Raw genomic sequence first — 21,486 nt, forward strand, 5'->3', positions numbered from 1 at the left:
AAATCTGCTGCTTTGTTGCTTTAAATAAAACTGGAATATCAGAATCCACATTTGTGGATCATTGAAATGATGAGGATTTCAATTGTATAATGGCAAATAAAACCAGGACTTTGGACATAAATAACATTAGTTTTATTTGAAACATCACATAAAAATCGTAATTAAAAAATGTTTTAAAGGTTCATATTCAATCATATTCTAAACACCTTTCACAATAAACGCATCTCACAACAAAAAGGCTCAAATGCCCCCAAACTGAACTTTCCATAAATTAAACAGCAGATATAAAGTATTTGTAGTGCATTCATTTAGTATAAAGTTAACTTTTACAGAGCCCAAAAGAAATCCCACATCTCAACTATTCAGAAAATGATTTAAAAACATATTTTTAAGTTGTACCGCTCACCAAAGAAAGAGATCCATAGAAATCTTAATGGTGAAGTTATAGTGAAGTAGTTTCAGTATGAATTCAAACTGCATGTTATCTGCAGCCTGAAAGAACACTCACAGTGTAAGGCAGTTTCACAGAAACTTCAAGCAGCATCAGTCCAGTGTCTGACATTGGAAGGTTGGATTCCCCACCATTCTGCCCAGCACCCAGGATGAAACTTTAAACGTCCCGCAGTGGACATCCTTCTGCCCCGCTCTTCTGAGCTTTTCCCTTCTGGCTGCAGTAGATGACAGTGATGGTGATAATCAGACCTATCACAATCAGGATGAAGAGAATACCACCAGCAATAACAGCAGGAGAATACACTGCAAAGACAAGAAAATACAAAATATCAATTACAATCATTCTTCTTCTTCACAGTACAGTAAAACACAAAGAAAGCATTTCAAACATTGTGTTGTCCTGCATGAACCCAAAGTACTGCTGACTCTGAGTATTGTATGTTCTCAGGGATTTTCAGTGTATATTAATCTTGTAAAATTGTTCAATGATGCTGTTAATTGGTTCAGTCCACAGCTTCCTGTTCTTTGCCCTGCTCTTTCCTAACTATCTCAACATCCTGCTGCGTGTTGGTTCTGATTCTGCCTACTTATGGCTTCAACTGGCTCATGTTAATAGAAACCAAAATATCTATTATCAGACGTTTCCAAAGCCAGAACATCATCATGGCTTCCTCTCACTGTTTAAAGAACCAGTAACCATTCAGATTTTTAAGTCATTAAAAAATAAATCTCTGACATATTCCTGGGCTCCTATCTTACAATGGAGGAGGGTTTTGTCCCTCCATTGACCCCTAGGACCCTAGGGGTCAATGGAGGTGGCTCAGGATGCCTCCTGGTGATGAGGTGTTCTGGGAGGAGACTAAGACGAAGACCCAGGACACGCTGGAGGGACCAGGTTTCTCGACTGGCCTGAGAACGCCTTGGGGTTCCCCAGAAAAGTGGCTGGGAGGGGAAGTCTGGGCCTCCCCACGACGCTACCCGCATTTTCTTGTGGAAGAAAACGGATGAATGAACAAATGGATTTTCTTTCTCAGTATTGTGGCATTCAGCAAATAGAAATACTTTGGTGAATCGAACTGGCCTAAAATAAGTTTAGTCTCTTTGAATTTCTGAGAGTGAGAGAAAATGTGTGTATCTTCTATTCTGGTGTATTTCAGCATTGGTTTCCACTGTGAATAGATCAATAACTCCCACCCTTATCAAAAAATGTAACTTTATTTTTAAAAACTTCAAAATCTATATTTTGAATTTTTATTTTTTTTTGTAAATGTTGCAGCCAGATAATATCAACCTGGAGAACATTGATATGTCCACACTAATGCCAGAGACCAGAAGATTTATCTATATGGCCCTCCACAATCTAGAGGGCCACATAAGTAGAACTTTAATACATGATGTCACAACCAGCACTTTGAAGACATTCGTTGTCCTTATGTGGTCTGAAATGTAAATGAGTTAAACACCCCTGATCTAGAGCTGTGAGCACCTCTGGCTCAGGAGACAGAGGTGCTGATATCTTTTAAACCTGACACTGTCTCTCTTCATCTTTCACAAGGTATATATCAGGGGTCTCAAACTCCAGTCCTGGAGGGCCGCTGTCCTGCAGGTTTTAGATGAGCCACAGGTACAAAACAGTGGAATGAAATGTCTTAATAACCTCTTTCTTGTGTAGATCAGTTCTCCAGAGCCTTAATGACCTAATTATTCTATTCAGGTGCTGCAGCAGAGACACATCTACAAGTTGCAGGACAATTTGAGGACTGGAGTTAGAGACCCCTGGTGTACATCATGATGCACATTATGTGAAATCACATCGTTTAGTGCACATTCAAGAGTTCACTAACACTGAATTTTTAGGGCTATTTCGTGTTCACAAGTTGTTTTGTTGACAGATGCTGTAGTGCCTTTTAACCTTCAATGCATGACATGATATTTGTGTGAATGTGTCTGTTGAAACATCATCAGTAACTTCAGTATGAAGGGACAAAATACTGTGATACGTGACAAAGTCAGAGGAAGTGACCTTTTAAGATGGGCTCCTCATCATTATGAGAACACTTGGTTGCACTCATCTGTCCAAACTGCTTCTCAGACCTCCGGCTGGGAATCTGGGCCTGGACACTGAAGCAGTAGCTCTCTCCTTTATCTAGATTGGTCATCGCTATCACACTTGAGCTGAATGTTTGCATTTTCTGAAAAGAAGAAAAGGAAGAGATTAGGTAAAGGCTAAAATGTGGCCTGACTTAAGAGTGTGTTGTTCATATGATCCTTCAAGACGACAAGTGGAGGATCTTTACGTAGATGGTTGGCATCACTCACTGTGCCAGTGCTCTTCTGCTTCCGGTACAAGACTTTGTATTGTAGCTCATCAGAAAAAATGTCTCTGATGCTCAGCTGATGACCATCTTTAAACACAGCTGTGAGTGGGTCAGTCACATGCAGGGTGATGGTCTTTTTGTCTTCATGCACTGTCAGGTTGAAGGTAGGCCTCCCAATCTCAGCTGTGAAGGAAACAGGAGAGTGAAGGTTTGCTTCATTGAGTTGGCTATTGACTGTTTTTGAATATTCGACTGTCAGTAACAGAGAATGACCTGCTAATGTGATGGACCTAGAAGAGGGCAGAGCCTGGACGTTCTCCAGTGTGGGAACCTCTGACTGCCAAGAAGAGTGACCTGACATCTGCCTAGAGCTATAACCTAGAACTGTATCGTAACTGTAACAACACAAGACATTTTCAGAACTGTTGTTTCTTTTCATCTTACAATAAAAGCTTTTCTGACCCCTGACTCTTCCTGTCGTTCTGTTACAGGTCACCCTAGAGGCCTTCATGCTGCTTGACCCTTTCCACATGCTTTCATGTTACAGCCAGAACTCTTTGTGTATTTCCTTAAAATGTTGTATTAAATGGCATATTGTTGAGAAAAAAATCAATCTTTGCCTTATACAATTATTAATTTATTAATGAAACTGTTAATACAATTCTAGTATATTTTTCTTGAATTGGGCACCGATTCAGTATCTCTGGAATCGTAAGTCAAACTTATCAATCTTTTTCTCCTGAATGAATTCAGAACCACCAGAAGAAGAAACTTCACATTTTTCAGTTAAGTTTGAGAATTTATTAACAAATAGCTAAACAGCTGCATTAAACAAACTATGACAAAATGACAAGAAAACTGATCAATAACTTCAAAATTATTTCTCCGAGAAAAATTGGAAGAGAAAAGTCAGTGGAACCACAATTCTGTGGCAATAAGACAGATGAGGAGGAGACGTAGAAAAGACGGGGGTGACTTGATCAGGTGTCAGAGACTGAGACTTTGGAACAAGGAGTCATAAAACATAAAAAAATGTGCCCAGAGCTGAGCTTGAGTTAGCTCTGTGTCCTTTGGCCTTGTGAGAAAGAAACTGAATGATTATAAGGAAAAGAAGAGAAAAAAAAATGGAGACAAGGCACAAATATGAACCCCCAGATTCAAACTGTCCTTTAGGTCCAAAAACTGCTTCAACAAAGCAACAAAACTGTCTCCATGCCTTTGCGTTGCTGTGCTAACGCAGACTCAACAGGTTTTGGTTCGACAGCGCTCTCTAGAGGACATGGGGAAAATGTTTTCTTTGCATTCCATCGCAATAATTTTTACGTTCAATCGCAATATGCAATATTTGCTGGTTTATTTTGTATACAGTCACAAAGGTCAATTTAAAATTTCAAATATATACACATTTAAAGAGACTCAGTCCTTACTAACTACGGTAACTCTTTGGTGCAAAAAAATTTATTGAAAATTGATTTATTCACTGCATGTCTGTTTGTGTAAAGTTGAGATGGAACTACTTATTAAAACCATTCAGACCAACACCATAGAGACATAATCAAAACTGTCAGATGATTCATTAATAATAACTCAGAAATAGTCCAAATAGTTTGGATGTTTTTTTTTTTATTTCTTTCCTACGTACGGAATGTTTCTGTTTGAAGTTTTATATATTTTTTCTTTAAGATAAAAATGCACCACAAAACTATAAATATTTCACAACAAGATAAATGGAAAAACCTCATGAAAGCTTTATATTATAGCAGAAAGTATGATGGCCCCTAAGAAAAGCTCATAGTATTCAATTATGCCACATGAACTGATTAGTACATTATTGTGAGAAAGCAAAAGAAAAAAACATTCTCTATGTCCCCTATGGGGCTCCATACGGTTCAACATGGCCGTCCATGGTGGGCTCATTACATAAATGTTAGTTTTTCCAATTTTGCGTAACAGGATTCATCTTCTTCCAAGCAACAGAAAACCTTCTCAGTCAGCCTCCCTGGTGTCATCCTGCCTCCGGTTCTGGCTGCTCTCACATCCACAGATGGGTTCACATTCTGACTCCTGCTCTTAAATGAACAACATCTTCAGCTGCTGTTTGCTGCCATGTTTCATTTACAGAGAATGATTTATTCCACTGGCAAACACGTTTGGTCAGACTGGAAGGATTCATTGTTTTAGAGCAAATCAGCTGGAATCTGTAAGGAGCTTAAAGAGAACTGGATGCAAACATTCACACTCCAGGTTCTTGAAGTTGATCCTCACAGATAAATCATCCAAATACCAGAAGAAACCTTCTAAAGGCTCATAAACCTTTTCCATACGTTATTGATAAGGAACTAAACAAAGTTTGATATAATATTTTACTAAAATGTAAACAGATTTTACTTGAAAATCACAATCCTCCTTTTCTACTGTTTTCCTCTGGGATACCTTCTCATTTTCTGTCTAAAGGTATGAATAATTTTGGACTCAATATAACTTCATAACAAAGTTTTTATAACTATAGTAGCAGAGTAGATTCTAAAATTCCAGACATTGTCTCACCAGACAACTTTTATCTGAAATAAATTCATCCACACAAACAAGAAATCTCATATTTTCTTCTTCTGTGATCTAAAAGGGAGTGTCTGATCTAGCATGTACTAAAGCACAGTACAGAACTGTCTCCATGTTTCATTACCATGTGTTCCTTTAGACAACCTGACGCTGCTGAAAAGTTGCAGAGGAGTTCCTACTGTCTGTAGAAAAAAAACACTCACTCCTTTTTCACTCCTTAATTAATTCTGCCAGGTCAGAAAACATGGGAGAGGAATTTCAAATTGACAAACTTCTAGAAGGCTCCTTGTGTGAAAGACCTGCTATAACATCAGTTCAATATAAAGATGATGTCATTCATGCGCCTCCGCTGAGTCAGTCAACACATCATGCTGGTTGGAGGGAACATGAGGAACCTACTGTCTTGGTAAGGGCAGAATCTGGGTGAGGTGGTATGTGGGAACTCTGTGCCATCTGATGTGGTTCCCAGTGGCGGTTCTGATACGATGTCAGCTGAGTAGCAGGACTTGAGCTCAGTCAGGGAGACGGACAGGTCACACATTGTGGCATTGGAGCGGATGCAGTGATGGTTCCTCTGTCTGTCTCCTCCAGCCCTACATCACAGACCAAACAGAAGTTTCTTACTAATAAAACTGTACTAGAGTTTTAATGAGTCTGATCCACACATATGCACACACACACATCCTGATACTTCTATGCAAACTCATTACTTTGTATTGACTGCCATCCACTCATGGTTAACTAATAGAGTTATTAGTTAACCATTAGATAACCCTAATCTTAACCAAAACATCATCCACAATCCACTGGTTCTAAATGAAATAATGTCAACCAAAAACAAAACATTCATTAAAAATCAAATGCAGGTTGCATCAAAATAAACAATCCTGACTTACTAAATCCAACCTTCCTGAGAGCATGGCTACCTGAGTAATGCTGGCTCTGATTGGCTGGTTCTGACTTAAAACATACGAGGAATCTTTTTTTGGTTAAGTTACGTGCTGCAGCTTCAAGCAGACATTCAGTGTCAGAGTTCACTGCCGGGTGGAGGTTGACCAGTGCTACGTTTATTACTACCAGTAGAGCGTAGCAGCGGTCCAACAGCCAGAGCAGAACCAGGATCTCAACCCAGAAAATAATTTGTCATCAAGCCAGTGGTGTATTTGCTTAGCTTTCTGACAGTCATGCTCATTCGGATGGATGTTGAAAATGATGCTCTGCTTTACTTGTTGTCTGACCGCAGTGGATTTCTTTTTTCTGCAGGGAGCCTCGATATAGCCATATATTGTTTTTTTAAATGTCATATTAAATTCATTGTGTTGATGCATTTTGACGTGCTTCACCCCCGAGGAAATTATCCGTCACTACACACAACCTTCCCCGTTCACTCTGAGCGTTGAGGTTCCTCACCACATTGCTTAGCATTTATTGCCGTGTGATGAGCTGCACAGGCAGGCTTTGATTTTGATTATTGGCAACACGAGAGTGATCGACGATCACCAATCAGACACTTTTTTGTGGAATTTGGCCAATAATGATCGGTGGCCAGTCAATCGGCACACCTCTAGTCCAAAACTGACCGTTAAGTTTATTGATCTCCCTAAACTCTCTGCGCTGCCCTGCGATGCTGACCCGTCCAGGGTCATCCCACCTCTCATCCACTGACATCTGGAGACCCAGTACTCTTCGCCACGCCACTGGGGATAAGTGTGAGGTGATGAGGATGTTCATTTTGACTGCGTAAGGCCACAATTTATATCATGTACTAGCAATATTATTAAAATAATATGAATGATTGCTGAGATATTCCTGTGTGGTATTTTGAACAATTATTTCATAAAGACTTATTCAACTCTTGATGCACCTTTTATAAAGCTATTTTTCATCTTCATATCTCTTTGCAAATACATATTTATCTGCTTCTGGGATTTTATCTGACCAATTATGGTAGGGCTCCTGAACTAAAAATGTCTGGGGCCAACATTCTTGTAATGGAGCATATTTGTAGAGAGGATTGTTACTTAGTCAGCTCCATCATCAGAGAACACGAGACGTGCTGCAAGGTCAGAAACATTCTGGTACTTACACAGAAAACTCCACAGTGTAGGAGTAATCCACAGACGGCTTGGGTTCCCAGCTCAGGATGGTTTTAAAGTTGGTGGAGCTCCAAGTGACATTCTGAGCCCGGGGATATGAGTGGTCAGCCCCTGTTAGTAGAACAATTTTGATACATAAAAAGTTAGACTTGTTTTCATCATGCAGAAAATTTGTTAAAGTATTCCATCTTTTACTGGAAATGAGACTGAAAGTGTCGATTGAGTTTTTGCTATTATTCATTTAATTACTAATCTGGCTATGTGCTGATCCAGGAGTGATGCTTCAGGTCAGCGACTTGATGGAATCTACTGGGTTTCCAAAGACACAAAACTTCTTAAACCATTTTAATAATGAACTGAACTTCATCACTGTTCACTAGTTAAAGGGAGATATGATTGGATTGAACTGATGTTTTCACTAAAGTGCCTTGAGACAATATTTTTGAATGATATATAAATATACTCAACTGAATTTAAGTTTTAACATCAAGCATTTATTTTAACTACTGAAGTGGACAGTAACGCATCATAAAATACACCATCAACTACTGCTCATCAGAGGCAAATGCAAGAAATGATTTTTTGTTAAATCCAATATGGCCGACCGACCCGATCCCTCCTTCCACTGTAGAAGACTCTACAGGTAAAAAATATCAGATAACCCTATAGAACAATACTACTGATGTATTTTTCAAATAACAACTTTGTATTTGGAGAAAATTACAATTGATCACCTAAAAAAAGAAAAGAAAAAAAAGTTTTTTACAATTATTTTCCTACCTTTTTTATGCCTTCAGAAAATAAAAAAGGAAAAAATCCTGACACAAAGGATCATAATTCATGCATGAAAGGATTAATGGTGAGGTAATAAGGACGGTGCCAGGTTCCCAACTTAAGTTTACATTATTAAACCATATTAGCACTTTTACAAAAACGGTGGACCAAAATGCAGCACAAGAGAAGACAGAGATAAAAACCAATCAATCACAGACTCACAACGTGCCAAATGAACTTGTATGAAGAAGGGCGTTCTGCAAAGCAGCACAACTAAACTAAATGTACATCTTTAATAAGCCTATAGCGTTCATATACTAACACTGCAGAAATGTACATATAGAAATGCAGATATAGATGTGCACATAAGTGGAACGATAAGCCACTGAAAGATGAAGTAGGCTATTCTCTCTGATCATTTTTATTCAACTTGACTAAACCTGAGATCTAACTGGAACTTCATGAAATAACTTTTTCCCACAGACGTGACCAGAGAATCAAAGATCGGAAACATCTTCAAACTCAACTCACCGGAGGTGCAGTGTGTGGAGAGGAGAACCATGACGAGAGATGTTTGGAGCTTCATTCTGCCAAAAACAAAAAGAAAAAAGTCCAGTTCAGTTTGTCGGGTTGAGTCCAGCTATTCCTCCTCTTTTATTCTCTCTTACAATACTCAGTTCACCAGAAAGCGCCGCTTTTAGAGCTGAGGCTCGGCGCTGGGTTTGACCAAATAAGGGCTGTCCGGCTATGACGTCAACAGACTACATTTATAGCTGCGTGCTGCACTGATTACGTGATCCATATTAGAGTAATCTGCCGCACAATGCAGAGCTGTCATGGAAAAGGAATGCTCTCCTTTTATCGTCGTTATTATTATTATTATTATTATTATTATTATTATTATTATTATTATTATTATTATTATTATTATTATTATTATTATTATTATTATTATTGCTGCACCGATCATGTTAGCAGTATGTTGGAGAAAAATTAAATAAATCTTTATTGCCATTGTAGCGACACTCAGTCTACTGCAAAGTGTACAGAGAAAAATGATGTCCAGAATAAAATGAGTGCTTAGATAGTACAGCTATAAATTATGAATTTCCCTTCTTTTCTGTCTCTATCTTCATTGCACTTGAAATAAACACAAAGCAATTTCTAATATTTTTTTATTCAGCAGAGCGTTATAGGGAAACCTGCAATGCTCCACTTGTGAGAGTAAATCTGTTGGGCAGGGTTGGGGGTTAGGGTCTCCTTAGCACTCAGATAATAATCCTGAGTGTCACTTAGTAAACATAAAATCTCTTTTAAAAATCTTACAAAAAATCCTAACTTAATAAATAAGCAGTGTAAGTACGTTAGTTGTGATTTGTTCTTCCTGCAGACTTTTTTCATGATTTTGTTTTATTTGAATGAGGTTTGAATAAGTTTCTTTTGGGTGCTGTGCAGCTTCCTTTTCCTTTCATATAGTTGTTATAATGCTCAACGTTAGTAATGCATTGAAATACTGTCTTTATAACCAAGAGCAGCTGGTTATCCTCTCAAAACTTTTACAATAGCAGAACTATGACGCCAAAACCACAGACCAGTTGATCAGGAGGCTTCATGGTTGCAAAGCAGAACCAAAGAGCAGACAGAGGACGGAAGTTCAAACCGTCTCTTCCATCAATCAAAATGGACAATGATTCATTCCCAGGATACACAATAACAGCTCGTTATTGTGCGTTAGTCAGACAGAGATTGAAAGAGGAGCAGAGAAAGCAAATGACCAAAGCAGTGCTTGCCAACAACTGATGGTGTCATCCAGGACGTGATACTGGGGAAGGTTTTCTCTGCTGCCTGCATATTGAGTCTTTAGCATGTTATGACAGTTATGAGACTGTTTTAAAGCAACAGTGTCTTCAATCTGAAGACCTCTTCAGCTACTGGAAATCTTTCTTTCCCACAGTATCACCATCCACAATAACTCTTTGAAGACACAAAAACATTTCAATACAATTCAATTTTATCTATATAATGGGGATTCAGCACAAATGCCATCTAAAGGCACGTTACAAAAATAAATATAAACACATTTCAATTGATTCTAGTTATCAAACAATTCAATATGCTCTATTATTCAGTTTCTATCTAAGGAAATCCAGCAATTTGGATCTTGTAGCATCCACTCCTTACACACAGCAGCACCAGCTTGCATTATCTTCTTGTCATTGACTTTACAGTAATCCCTTATACCAAGCATGCCTGTAGACATAGTGGAAAGAAAAAGATCTCCTTTAACAGGAATAAACCTCCAGCAGAACCAGAACCTGGCTCAGAAAAAGTGGTCACCTGCCATGACCAACTAGAGAAGAATGCACCAGAAGAAACAGATTAACTGATGGAGGATTATTTAGATGTTTGTGAAAGTCGATAGTTAATAACAGGAGAGGGAGAAGAGTTACATTCAGTAATGTCAGCATTATCTCAGCTGATGCACTCCTACAGGAAGGAATCGCAGCCAAACTGAACGCTAGACCAGGGATAACTTCTCCAGAAAGACAAATAAGATTTTTCCAGTAACCTTTCTGCAGAATAACTATAGAAGTAGCACAGGCTAGCTTAACCTCAGCTAGTCTAATAAACTTTATCAAACAGAAATTTTTTAAGCCTAGTCATTTAGTTTAATATCTGACATTAATGGCATTATTTATTATTATTACTGTTGTTGATTGTTGCAATAGCATTGTTCATAGTACATCAGTGACTAACAAAATTAGTAGTTACACATTCCTACTAGTAACAAGAATGGAAACTATTAGGTTTGTCTGGTAGCTGGTATGACCATAGTCATGTCTATGGCTATGACCAGGACAGGACCTGGTTGGCCATGGAGTTTACTCTGGAGTGCAGCCTTGTTTTTAGAACATCTGATAGCCAGCCAGAACCGGGACTGAAGGGAACCACAGAGGAAGCTGGGGGTCATATTGTGTTGTGCATTAAGGTGTTTTTACAGCTGATAGTCCAGTAGACTTGGTTTGGTTGGGGACCAAACTAATAGAAAAATGTCCCCCCGCTCCCTCTGCAGGACAGTATGTTCTGAAAAAACTGTACCATTACAATGCAGGTTTGGAACAGTGGTAATTATGTCAAATGAAATTATTGACCAATATATTGATACATTTGTTTAGTTCTCTCCTGCATCTTGACAGAACTGACAGAAACCAAACTGTTTATCCAGGGAGAATATGTTTTACATCTGAAGGCATCAGCAATTTTCTCAGATATTTATAGAAATCAAGAAAGACAAACGAGCAGCGTTTTTCTGGCAGGTCCAGCAATGGAACAGTCTGGTTCTGTGGACATGACTCAGTCCATAGTAATGTTGCCTACAGGAGCATCACTAGCTGCAGTGGCTAATAGACCATGTTCAAACCAGTAATATGGAGAAATCATGCAACAGCTAAACTCTGACACAGCTCCATTTTTTCTTTGACGTTTTGTGGAGAAGGAAGCTGCGCTGGTCTTCTTCAGAGGTTCTGTGTTGATTCCCTAAGTAGTCCTTGATGCAGCGCCTACCCTAGGAGATGCTGGGGGGTTCAATGAGTGTGGATTGTCTGACTCAGTGCAGTGTGAAAGTGAACTGCACTGAGTGGTGAATTAAACAAATGTTACAATTGAACCCAGTCTACTGGCCTGTCATCAAAGTGACATCAACACAAATGAGGTAAGAGCGCCTCTCTCACAGTAAGGAGCATGCTCATTTTACACACACCAACTGGGTTCAACTGAGTCATACACCCACCAAACTGAGCCAAACTTTGTCCAAATCACACATTTGTTGTCAGTCAGTCCATTTATTATTGTTGTTACTGAAGGAGATTTCCAGCCTACAGACTTTTAAACCTTTCAAGAACAAACACCTATGAATGAACCTCCACTGATAAGTTCATCTTCTGAGTCCGCAGTTTTGTTCTGTGTGTAGCAGTGATCAGAGCAGAGTGTGAGCCGTTCAGAAGCAGAACAGACTCATTATAGTTTCCACTCCTTGCAGCACATGGCTGGTCTGGAGCCCCTCAGAGAGGAAACCTTTGATTACAGATCCATCTGGAGCATATGTTGCAGAAATAAGAGCTTCCATGGAACTCTTCTTTTCCAGGGAAAATATTATCTCCAGTTAAGGTCAACTTACTCTCAGTGTGTCATGGATGACGAGAGAAAGCTATAGTTTATGTAGAACATATGGAGAATACTGCCAAAAACAATTGCAAACATCTTTCAGGGGATCATTTTAACTTAAATCACCAAAATGTTGCTTTTCACAGTGCATTCAAATAGTTGGAAATTATATGTAGCGAAAATGCTTTTCTAGTACAACTTATAATTCATAAGGCAAATCTGGCCGTATAAACCTTTGGAGAATGCATCATTGTATTTATTAAGAGTTACTGCACTTGTATGCTGATATTAACCACATCTCTAACACACTTTACTTACTCTTGAAGACAACTGCATTGTAGGATTCATTTTAAAATTGTACTTGTGGGTTTTCATTTTTAGATGGGTTGACTTTATAGAACCACTGAGGTTTTTATACCTCATGTAGGGTGCTAAGGTCCCTAAGGTCGTTTCTATTTTTCACTTGTTCTTCAGCAACATTGAGTGAGAGGAAGAGAACACACTGGAAAGGTTGCTAGTCCATCACAAGGTAACACTGAGACACACAGGACAAACAACTGTGCACAAACAATCTCCTAAATTGGTTAGTTGGTTTCTTCATACTGGAGAGACCAGTTAACTAATCAGTCATATTTTTGGATAGTGGGAGGAAGCCGGAGTACCAGGAGAGAACCCACACATGCACAGGGAGAACATGCAGACTACATGCAGAACCACTCAGGATCGGGACTCAAACCCAGAACCTTCTTGCTGCGTTCATTCCTACTCAGCATACTTCCATTAATAGTGGGAAAGAAAACTCCCCAGAACCATTGTGAGGGGCCGTCCACCATGACTGACTGGGGGGTTGAAGCAGACAGAGCAAACACATCAAACCACGCTAACATGACCCAAGAGTACATTCTGTTGAAGAAAATAAGAGTTCATAGCAGCAGCTATTGTAGTGGCTTCATCTCAGAGAGAAACACAGCTAGGTCAAAGTCCCACAGAGGAAACTTTGAAAGTCCTCCTTAAAACTCCATTTTCCTCTTAGCATAAACATTTTGTGGTTTGTCTTTTACATTTATTGCATTTACTGTCAGCCAGTTTTACCCTGTTGTTCAGCTGATTTCTTTATTTGCTCAGACATTCTATGCACTGAATGTTGCCTTGATTATTTATCTTTGCATGTAGCTTGTACAGCACCATGGCAACCAGAGATTTCGAAATGTGTTTTATGAATAAAGTGAGTGAAGATACACAATAACAGCTTAGCTCGTTATTGTGCGTTAGTCATCTAACTTTGAGTTGAGTTGAGGCTGAGGTAGAAGGTAACATCTGAGTACTTCCTGTTTACATTGTTCCTTCTTTTTCCTTGCCAGGAAGCATATGCGTGTGTGTGTGTGTGTGTGTGTGTGTGTGTGTGTGTTAGGTGGGGGGGTACATGCTACATATAGAGAAAATGTACTTAGCCAACAAAGGGAGTTATTGTTTGGGAAGTGAGGACATTTTCCCGGTCCTCACTTTTTTTCCAGTTGTACTGAGCTCTGCTGGTTGGATGAAGGACGTTTTGGGTGATGTTAGGGTTAGGAATACACTGAATATATACAAGTACAAAGATCTGTGAATGTTTGTGTTTATAAAATTAGTCTGTGCAAGATGTACCCATCTCCCCGTGTGGAAGTCCTTCATGCATGTTCATTATGTTACAGGAATCCAGATGAAGGTCGGTTCTGAGTGTGGTTGCCATGCTGTCTTTCTGAGGATGGCTGTGAGCAGAGACATCCTGACAAACTGTTCAGCAAACAGGAAGTGATAGGGGACGCCCAGTATTAGAGGCATTTCCCCACCCTCCAGAATCAAGAAGAACATTTCCTGTTCTACACAACTTAAAGCAATTATTAGAAATGTAGCTTTTGAAGCTACAACAATCATGGTGTTGATGCCAACATATTTAATCAATGAGTAATGGTGTTATTTCCTGGAAATGTATTTTTCAAAGCTAAATTTGACAGTTATCACAAATGACTTGATCTCCAACATATACACACATGAGGCAACATTAATATGCTACGTTCCTTAAACCTCCATCCCCCACAACAGACACACACACACCCACCCACACGCACACACACAAACACACACACAACGCACCCACCCACACGCACACACACACACGCACACGCCACAGAGAGAGACGACTGCAGCAGCACCTTGAAATCTCAAATCCTATCTGGAAACTAAATCATGTGCATTTCTAAAAAGTCTGAGGAGCTTTTCCACCTAACATCCTTTCTAAGGAACACAAAGAGGCTTTTGTTTTGATTGGAACCTAGATCTTTACCAGCAGCTCTGACTCAGCAGTCCAGCAGAACCTCCTATCATCCAAAACATCAAACGTCCTAGTGCTGACTTCTTGTGCCTGCAGTTCATGATCCTGCTAGATTTCTTCTGTCGAACTTAAAACCTGTTCAGTCCACAAGAGCTCAGAGATACTGATGATGACAAATAGCACAGAGGCGTTTCCATTGTCTAGAAGATGGAATGACAATGATCACCAAATCAGGCGCAATCTATATTAATCCATACTAATCAATGCAAAAAATGTAATGGGTAAAGTATCAAATACTGTAAGTAAAGGAATATTTAAAGCATAAGGAAGTTGAAACTTTGCATTCAGTGTGAGAGTTCCCCACAGACCGCCTGCACCAAAACATGTCTCTAATCTTAGGATACCACAGACACAAGGCCCATGGACACCAACAGGCTATAATGCTAATCATAATCTCAACTGTTATCATACAGCACATGTTGAGAACGACCTGCTTACAGCAAAAGGATAACTGTCCCATGAGTCTGTTCACTCCTACTCAGATCCAAATTAGAGTTTTTCTGCTTGAGATAAAAAAATCTTTCTTTTGGAACTGGATTCTTTCACATTCAGTAAGCATAAAAATAAAAGTTTTCATCTGTGTTATGATCTTAGAACCTGGGATGGATCACACACACTCTGAAATCTGCCTTTAATGTATCAACCAGTTTTACTGTTAAAATCTACCACTGATATGTTTAAACTAGTATTTCCAATTCATTTTAAAAAAAACTTCCCAAGGGGACATTAAATGTCATAACTCTTATCATCCAAGTACCATCAAAGAGTTGTACTGGAAGGATCTGTAGCAGTCAGTACTGCAACAAATCTGAAGAGGCCTCTGACTGAAGACAGTCACAGGCTGTCTGACTGTCTTCAGTCAGTCTCATGAGTGTCTGACTCAGAGTGATGAGAGTCATGTTAACAGATTAATTTCCAGGCAACAGAGATAATATTCCACAGTAACATGTCTTTTGTTGGGAAGCTCAGCTATTCTACCTCCTTTGCTTTTGCCGCTCCTCTTTAAAATTTCTTTCTGGTCAGAAAGTTGGACAGAGAGACAGTCGGTGATTTAATCCTCAGCCTTTTTGATTAACATGAGAAATGGTTTGAACTTCCTCTTCTCTCTCTGCTCTTTGGTTTTTCTCTGAATCCATGAAGTCTTGGGGTCAATAACTTGGAGTCGTTTTGTGTTAAAGGAAAGTCAGATCCTTTTCTTTAACTTAAAATCTACCATGGTAAAAGCATGGTAGCTGTTTTTTATAGTCACCAAAACTATAAAAAGTTTTGCTCAAACTGGTTTTGACAACCTTAAAAGCTCAAGCTGCCAGTTTTCACATTTCCTGCCAGTTGTGAAAACAATGCCTTGTTGCTATGGTTATCCATGAAAATGACTGTCCAAAAGTAAAAGACAACCGTAAGCACTTTTATTTTCATTTTTTTTCTTCTTCCCCCTTTGATCATCTCTGTTATTAACACCACTCTCATTTCACTCCAGACAAAAACATTTTTGTGGCCATCCCCCCTCCAGAAAAACAAAAGATCTCTTCATCTTTTGTGTTTATTTGAAAATGAATCCAGTTCCTTTATGTGGCCTCTTCTATATGATTCTGCATGTGGGTCAGAACATGTCAGGTTCATGCTTCATGTTTAGACCTGATGGTGACGGTCTGTACTCCTCATTAGAGGTGCTGAACTCACCATCACTGAGGTTCAAAACAGAACTTTGTTAACAATCGGGATACAATTTGTTAGGAAAGTAGCAAATATTATATTCTAATATATTGGTGGCAAGCAATGGCATATTTAATCATATACATTTAATCACTTTTGGATCATTTTGTTGCAAAGATTCTCACTTCTATTGAATTATATGGAGATGAAAAATCAAAATAGAAGGTTCTTGCATATATGATGTTTACCTAAATGGAAGCAAATTTATAGTAACACTGACTAGATGCAGAAGCTAAATCTTGAAGAGTCATTGCAGTCAGAGAACAAAGGACAGAAATTCTTAGGTCCTTTTAGATACAGGATTCTGGGTATTGGCTTAATTATGTAACAATATATAGATTTGTCATTGCATTGCACCTATAAATGAACCCATTAATTCCTCTGATAAGGGATGAACCTCTCCATCCTTAGTAGGTGGAAAACCTGAACAAGTGGTGGTGTGTCAAACATCTATTCCCATGTAGAGGGATGAAGGGCAGATGACTGGAATCTTGGTGCAAACTCAGCCTGCTTTCCTGTACAGTTCTGATTGAAAAACAGGTTTTTTGGAAGAAAACACAGTCTGGATTCTCTTTGGTAGATTTTCTACTGGGCCAATCAGTGAACAGAAAGATAAGTTGTGAAAGATGATGAAGATTTTCTGCTGTTTTAGAATTGCCTGTATAAAGATCTGCCTTCTTTGGATTGACTTTTCTCTCTTGGCAGTGGAAGGTGGTTGTTCACAGCACACAATTTCCAGTAAGCTTCATAGCATTGAAGCTTACTGGCACATTACAGACGTCAAGGCAAACGTTAGAGCAGAGGTGTTCATCTTTTAGTGGGTTACATCTTTTAGCTTTTAGATTATTTGCACAGAAATATGCTCAGCTATGAGACACATAATGCGACATCCAGAATCACATCCTGCTTGAAGTGGTTGGTTTAAATCACTAAGGACTAAAGTCAGGCAGTCTGGATTCTTCATCTGCAGTCAGCTACTGCACAGGATGTCTGGGAAGGAATGCCACATAGATAATAAAAGTAAAATACTCAAATGCTTGTGAGCAATAATTGAGTGGGCCGAGGCCTGCTGGGAACTGAGTAGCAGCCACTCAGGGTTTTAACAAGCATATCAGACGGCTTTGATAAATGCACTGGCTTTACAGTCCAAGTATGGAAAACAGTGGGACAAAAATAGGACAGCTACACATGACTTAGCAGTGACAGGGTGCAGCTTTTCAGGATGAAGAACTCAACATTTGTTTACACTAAAAACATGAAGAGCATGAAAGAATGCTGGGAACCCAGTTGGTCCATGTTGACCTGGATCTGTTCTGACTGCAAGCTTTTTCTCTTCAGCTAAACAAAACTTAATGTTGGAAGCCTTAATTAAGTTAAGCCTGGATTCATCTCAAAGTGAAGCAACACAATGATGCATTCAGTGCCTGCTATTGCTATTTCTCATGTTTTAGATCTTTGTGGATGATACAGACTTTCTAGAAGCAGGTTGCATCTTGTCCCTATTTGACTCTTACCAACATGGTGCCAAACAATGAATATGTAGCATTTTGTTCCTACTGATCTGTCTCACTGTTAAAATACTTTTGTTGATCAAATACTCATAAAGTCACAACAAACAGTTCAATGTCCAGGACACACCTTCTAGGACTGCTTGTAGAAAATTTCACAAGAGTTCACATTCCTCCTGCTGCACTGCTTCATGCCTCTAATCCCATTGATCCTTATTCACCTCCTTCAGACTCTCCCTGCCTCAGTTAAATACGCAGCTGCCCTCCAACATGTTTTAACAGGAGAAAGAAGCCAGAGGACAAGGAGAGAAGCTGAGCATGCACAGGATGAAACATGCAAACTCCTGCAGAAACACACCGGGGACTCCAACCTGCATTTAACCACTGCTAACCACTGCTCCATTGTGCAGTCCCCTAGTTGGAGCATTAAATGTAAAACAGCTAATTATGTTTATCTGGGTCAAATTGCAGGAATTTTAAGGTGTGAGGGTGTGGGATTATTTTGGAAAGATAACATAAAATAATAGTTAATCACCAACAAGGTTCCAGAGAATATTTTCCTGAAAGATCACCTCTTGTGCAAGATACAATTTATCTGCTGAAGTTAGTCTTAGAAGCCAGACACTTTTTGTCTTCCACCTTTAAAAAATATTTATACCACACAAAGAATGTACATTATTTTTTCTTCCTTTTTTTTTTTTTTTTTTTTTTTTACCAAGCTTAATAATATTAACAGTAAAAACAAGCCCAAGAGATCCTCTTTGTTCAGACTATAATTCCCTGTGATGTGTATCAGGAAGCAGGGTGTATGGAGGCTAAGCCAGTAAACTCTTATCCTGACATTCCTGTGATTGAAGCTGGAGATAAAGTACAGACTGCCATGTTCCAACAAGAAAAGGTCCCACCTCTGCCTACACAGCCAACATCCATTGTGTAAATTCCTGGGCAAGCTCAGACATCAAGAACCCACCTAGAGACAGGATTACACATTCACATTTCTAAAGTTATAATCCATAAATTAATCAGAAATAGATCAGACTACAAACTAAAAGCTCTTGACTTTTAGTTGGTAGCGACAGTCCCAAACTATAGACCAATGCAAGACAATTCTACTTCTACTGACCAAGACATTCTATTTTAGTTGATGAATTCCAGTAGCTGCTGTCATTAGTTTTCTATTCTCTCATTTCTGCCATAAAAGGTGGACATTTGAGTTTGGATATGAACCAGCAGCTCATTCTGTAAAGGTGAAGTCTTAACCTTCCATGTCTGCATGTTCTCTCTATGTGTGTGTGTGTGTGTGTGTGTGTGTGTGTGTGTGTTCTCTCTGGAGGTTCTGGCTTCCTTCCACAGCCCAAAATCATGGCTGTCAAGTTGGTCTCTGTAAATTCTCATGCATGGATGATTGTCCTGTTTGACTCTGTTTAGCCTTACAGTGGACCGGCGACCTGTCCAGGGTGACCCCGCCTCTTTGCATGCAGGCTCCAGCACTCCTCGTGACCCCAGTAGGGATCAGCGTGTTTGATAATGGATGGATGGTTATTCACAAATATTCCAAACTATCAGAACAATTCAGACATTTATAACAGTTGGAAATTAGTACTGACCTAAAAACCTGTGAAATATTGTTAGCCACGTCTTCATGGCTCAGGCTGGTAGTAAAGGCTCAGGCCATACATGCTGTAAACATCACATGGATCGTAAAGGTTGAGTACCAGACTAAAGAGATAATATCTCTTCTGGCTGCAGAAGTAGTAACACACATTTGGTGAAAACGCTGACTTCACCATTAGAGCAGATCATATCACAGTAGCTGGATAAGGAAATAGTCTCCAAGGAAACTCTTGAGATGAATCACAGCTGGAGCAACTGGGTTTGATGGAAGCATGTCGAGCACAAACCAGTCCAGAACAAGAAGAAGCAGATACAGGTGAAAAGTGCAGAAATGTGTATTAGGTGTGTCTTGTTTGCTTTATTGAAATCAGAACTGGATCAAATGCGACCATAATGGACGAGTTCTGGCTGGTGTGATAATATATTAACAGAGGGCAGTGCTGCAGAACAAAGACACATTGTTGAATATATACATACATGAATATATACATACTTGAGTTTTTTTCTATTTTCACCTAATATTATTTGCAGGACGCCCTGGTAGTTAGATATAGCATGTAACCTAACTAACCAACAATAATTCATTTATTTTTCTTCTTGTTTTATCCTATTTGCTTATTTAACAGAAAACATTGATTTACATTCAAGGTGGATGTAATGCATGCAGGTTTCTAGCTAAAGCTAAGTTACAGCACCAGTTCCAGGCTTGGCTTTGGAAAAGTTCTGACCTAGAAAGTTTTCTTATAGGAGCTGAATGCCAGCCAAGTCTACTGAAATGTGTTGAGCAGCAGACTCCCTCAAGTTTTTGTGTTTATGCAGCACGGCTCATATAATTTTCCATGCCTCTGCCAAAGTGATCCATCATTATAAGATGAAAAATGTTTTATTTAAAGTGAAATGGGGAACTAAACAAAATAGATCCAGTAGTTTTATTTCTGCATAAAGTGTTCAGGATGTGCTGCAGATTGATGGAACTCAGTGTTATCTCAAACTTTGGTTCCTGTTTTATGTTGGAAATGTTTCAAACATAATGAAAGACATTCCATCTCGCTTCCGGCTTCTGCTTTGTTTAGTCCAAGTATTTACTTACTGGACTCTCCTCTGTGTAAAGAAAGTTTTTTTTTCTTGTGAACTTTATTTTTTTCTCTCTTTTTTGCAGAATTTATTCCAACTTCAGGGAAAAGAAGACATCAACCACACATCTTTTTTTCAAAGCTTTATAGGCTCTAGTGGCCTTTATTTGATAGTGAATTGACAGGAAAGTGGAAGAGACATGCAGCAAAGGTTATCAGACCAGGATTCGAACCTGTGACATCTGTGTCAAGGACCAAAACACATTTATTTAACCCCACACATTTTCCAAATGGAAAACTTTTGACAATACAGGAGTCAATTAAAATTGCCAGAAAATATTAACTGTGAAGATTTTAAACTTCTAAAATATTACAGTGAGAAGAAAACTCTACTAGTTGGAAATCTAATATAAACAACAGGGTTTTGCCACAAACTGACCCAAGATGTATTCTGGGATAAAATTCTTCTCTACTGAAGTGTAAACTTAACAATTATTCCCTTATAATTTGATTGGACCTAACAGATGTAATTGAAAGGAAACGTGGTGGCATGAAGTTAGCCTCATTGTTGACAAGATTCATGAAGTTTAAGGACATCTGTGGACATCTGTGGACATCTGTGGACATCTGTGGACATCTGTGGACATCTGTGGACATCTGTGGACATCTGTGGACATCTGTGGACATCTGTGGACATCTGTGGACATCTGTGTCCGACATGTTCTGCTGAACGCTGAGCGTTGGCTGTGGTGACCTGCAGACTCTGGAACTCTCTCTACCTGAGCCGGAGAATTATGGATGAATCTCTGTTTGACAAAAAAGTCTTTTTAAACGTTTGTTATT

The 21,486-nt window shown here is 39.1% G+C and overlaps 1 protein-coding gene and 1 long non-coding RNA gene across 2 annotated transcripts; one reads left to right on the forward strand and one right to left on the reverse strand.

Moving 5' to 3' along the window:
• Positions 1-117: 117 nt before the first annotated feature.
• Positions 118-8,954, reverse strand: f3a (coagulation factor IIIa). Its single transcript, XM_044105260.1, has 6 exons — positions 8,732-8,954; positions 7,417-7,537; positions 5,730-5,923; positions 2,773-2,954; positions 2,477-2,645; positions 118-756 (listed from the first exon to the last, which is right to left on the reverse strand). The coding sequence occupies exons 1-6, from the start codon at positions 8,784-8,786 to the stop codon at positions 611-613; spliced, it is 867 nt and encodes a 288-aa protein (XP_043961195.1). The 5' UTR covers positions 8,787-8,954; the 3' UTR covers positions 118-610.
• A 4,342-nt stretch (positions 8,955-13,296) lies between these two features.
• Positions 13,297-14,277, forward strand: LOC122824256. Its single transcript, XR_006369470.1, has 2 exons — positions 13,297-13,674; positions 14,056-14,277. It is a non-coding gene; the product is annotated as an uncharacterized LOC122824256 (long non-coding RNA).
• The last annotated feature ends 7,209 nt before the right edge of the window (positions 14,278-21,486 follow it).

Source organism: Gambusia affinis, linkage group LG21, assembly GCF_019740435.1.
Source record: "Gambusia affinis linkage group LG21, SWU_Gaff_1.0, whole genome shotgun sequence".
Taxonomy (NCBI): domain Eukaryota; kingdom Metazoa; phylum Chordata; class Actinopteri; order Cyprinodontiformes; family Poeciliidae; genus Gambusia; species Gambusia affinis.

Excerpts from the sequence above, each read along its gene's own strand:
- f3a (XM_044105260.1), bottom strand. The coding sequence starts at position 8,786 with ATGAAGCTCCAAACATCTCTCGTCATGGTTCTCCTCTCCACACACTGC. Across the intron at positions 5,924-7,416 it reads TACACTGTGGAGTTTTCTGT|GGCTGGAGGAGACAGACAGA; the intron begins GTAAGTACCAGA and ends TCTGTGATGTAG. Across the intron at positions 757-2,476 it reads TGAGGAGCCCATCTTAAAAG|TGTATTCTCCTGCTGTTATT; the intron begins GTCACTTCCTCT and ends TTGTCTTTGCAG.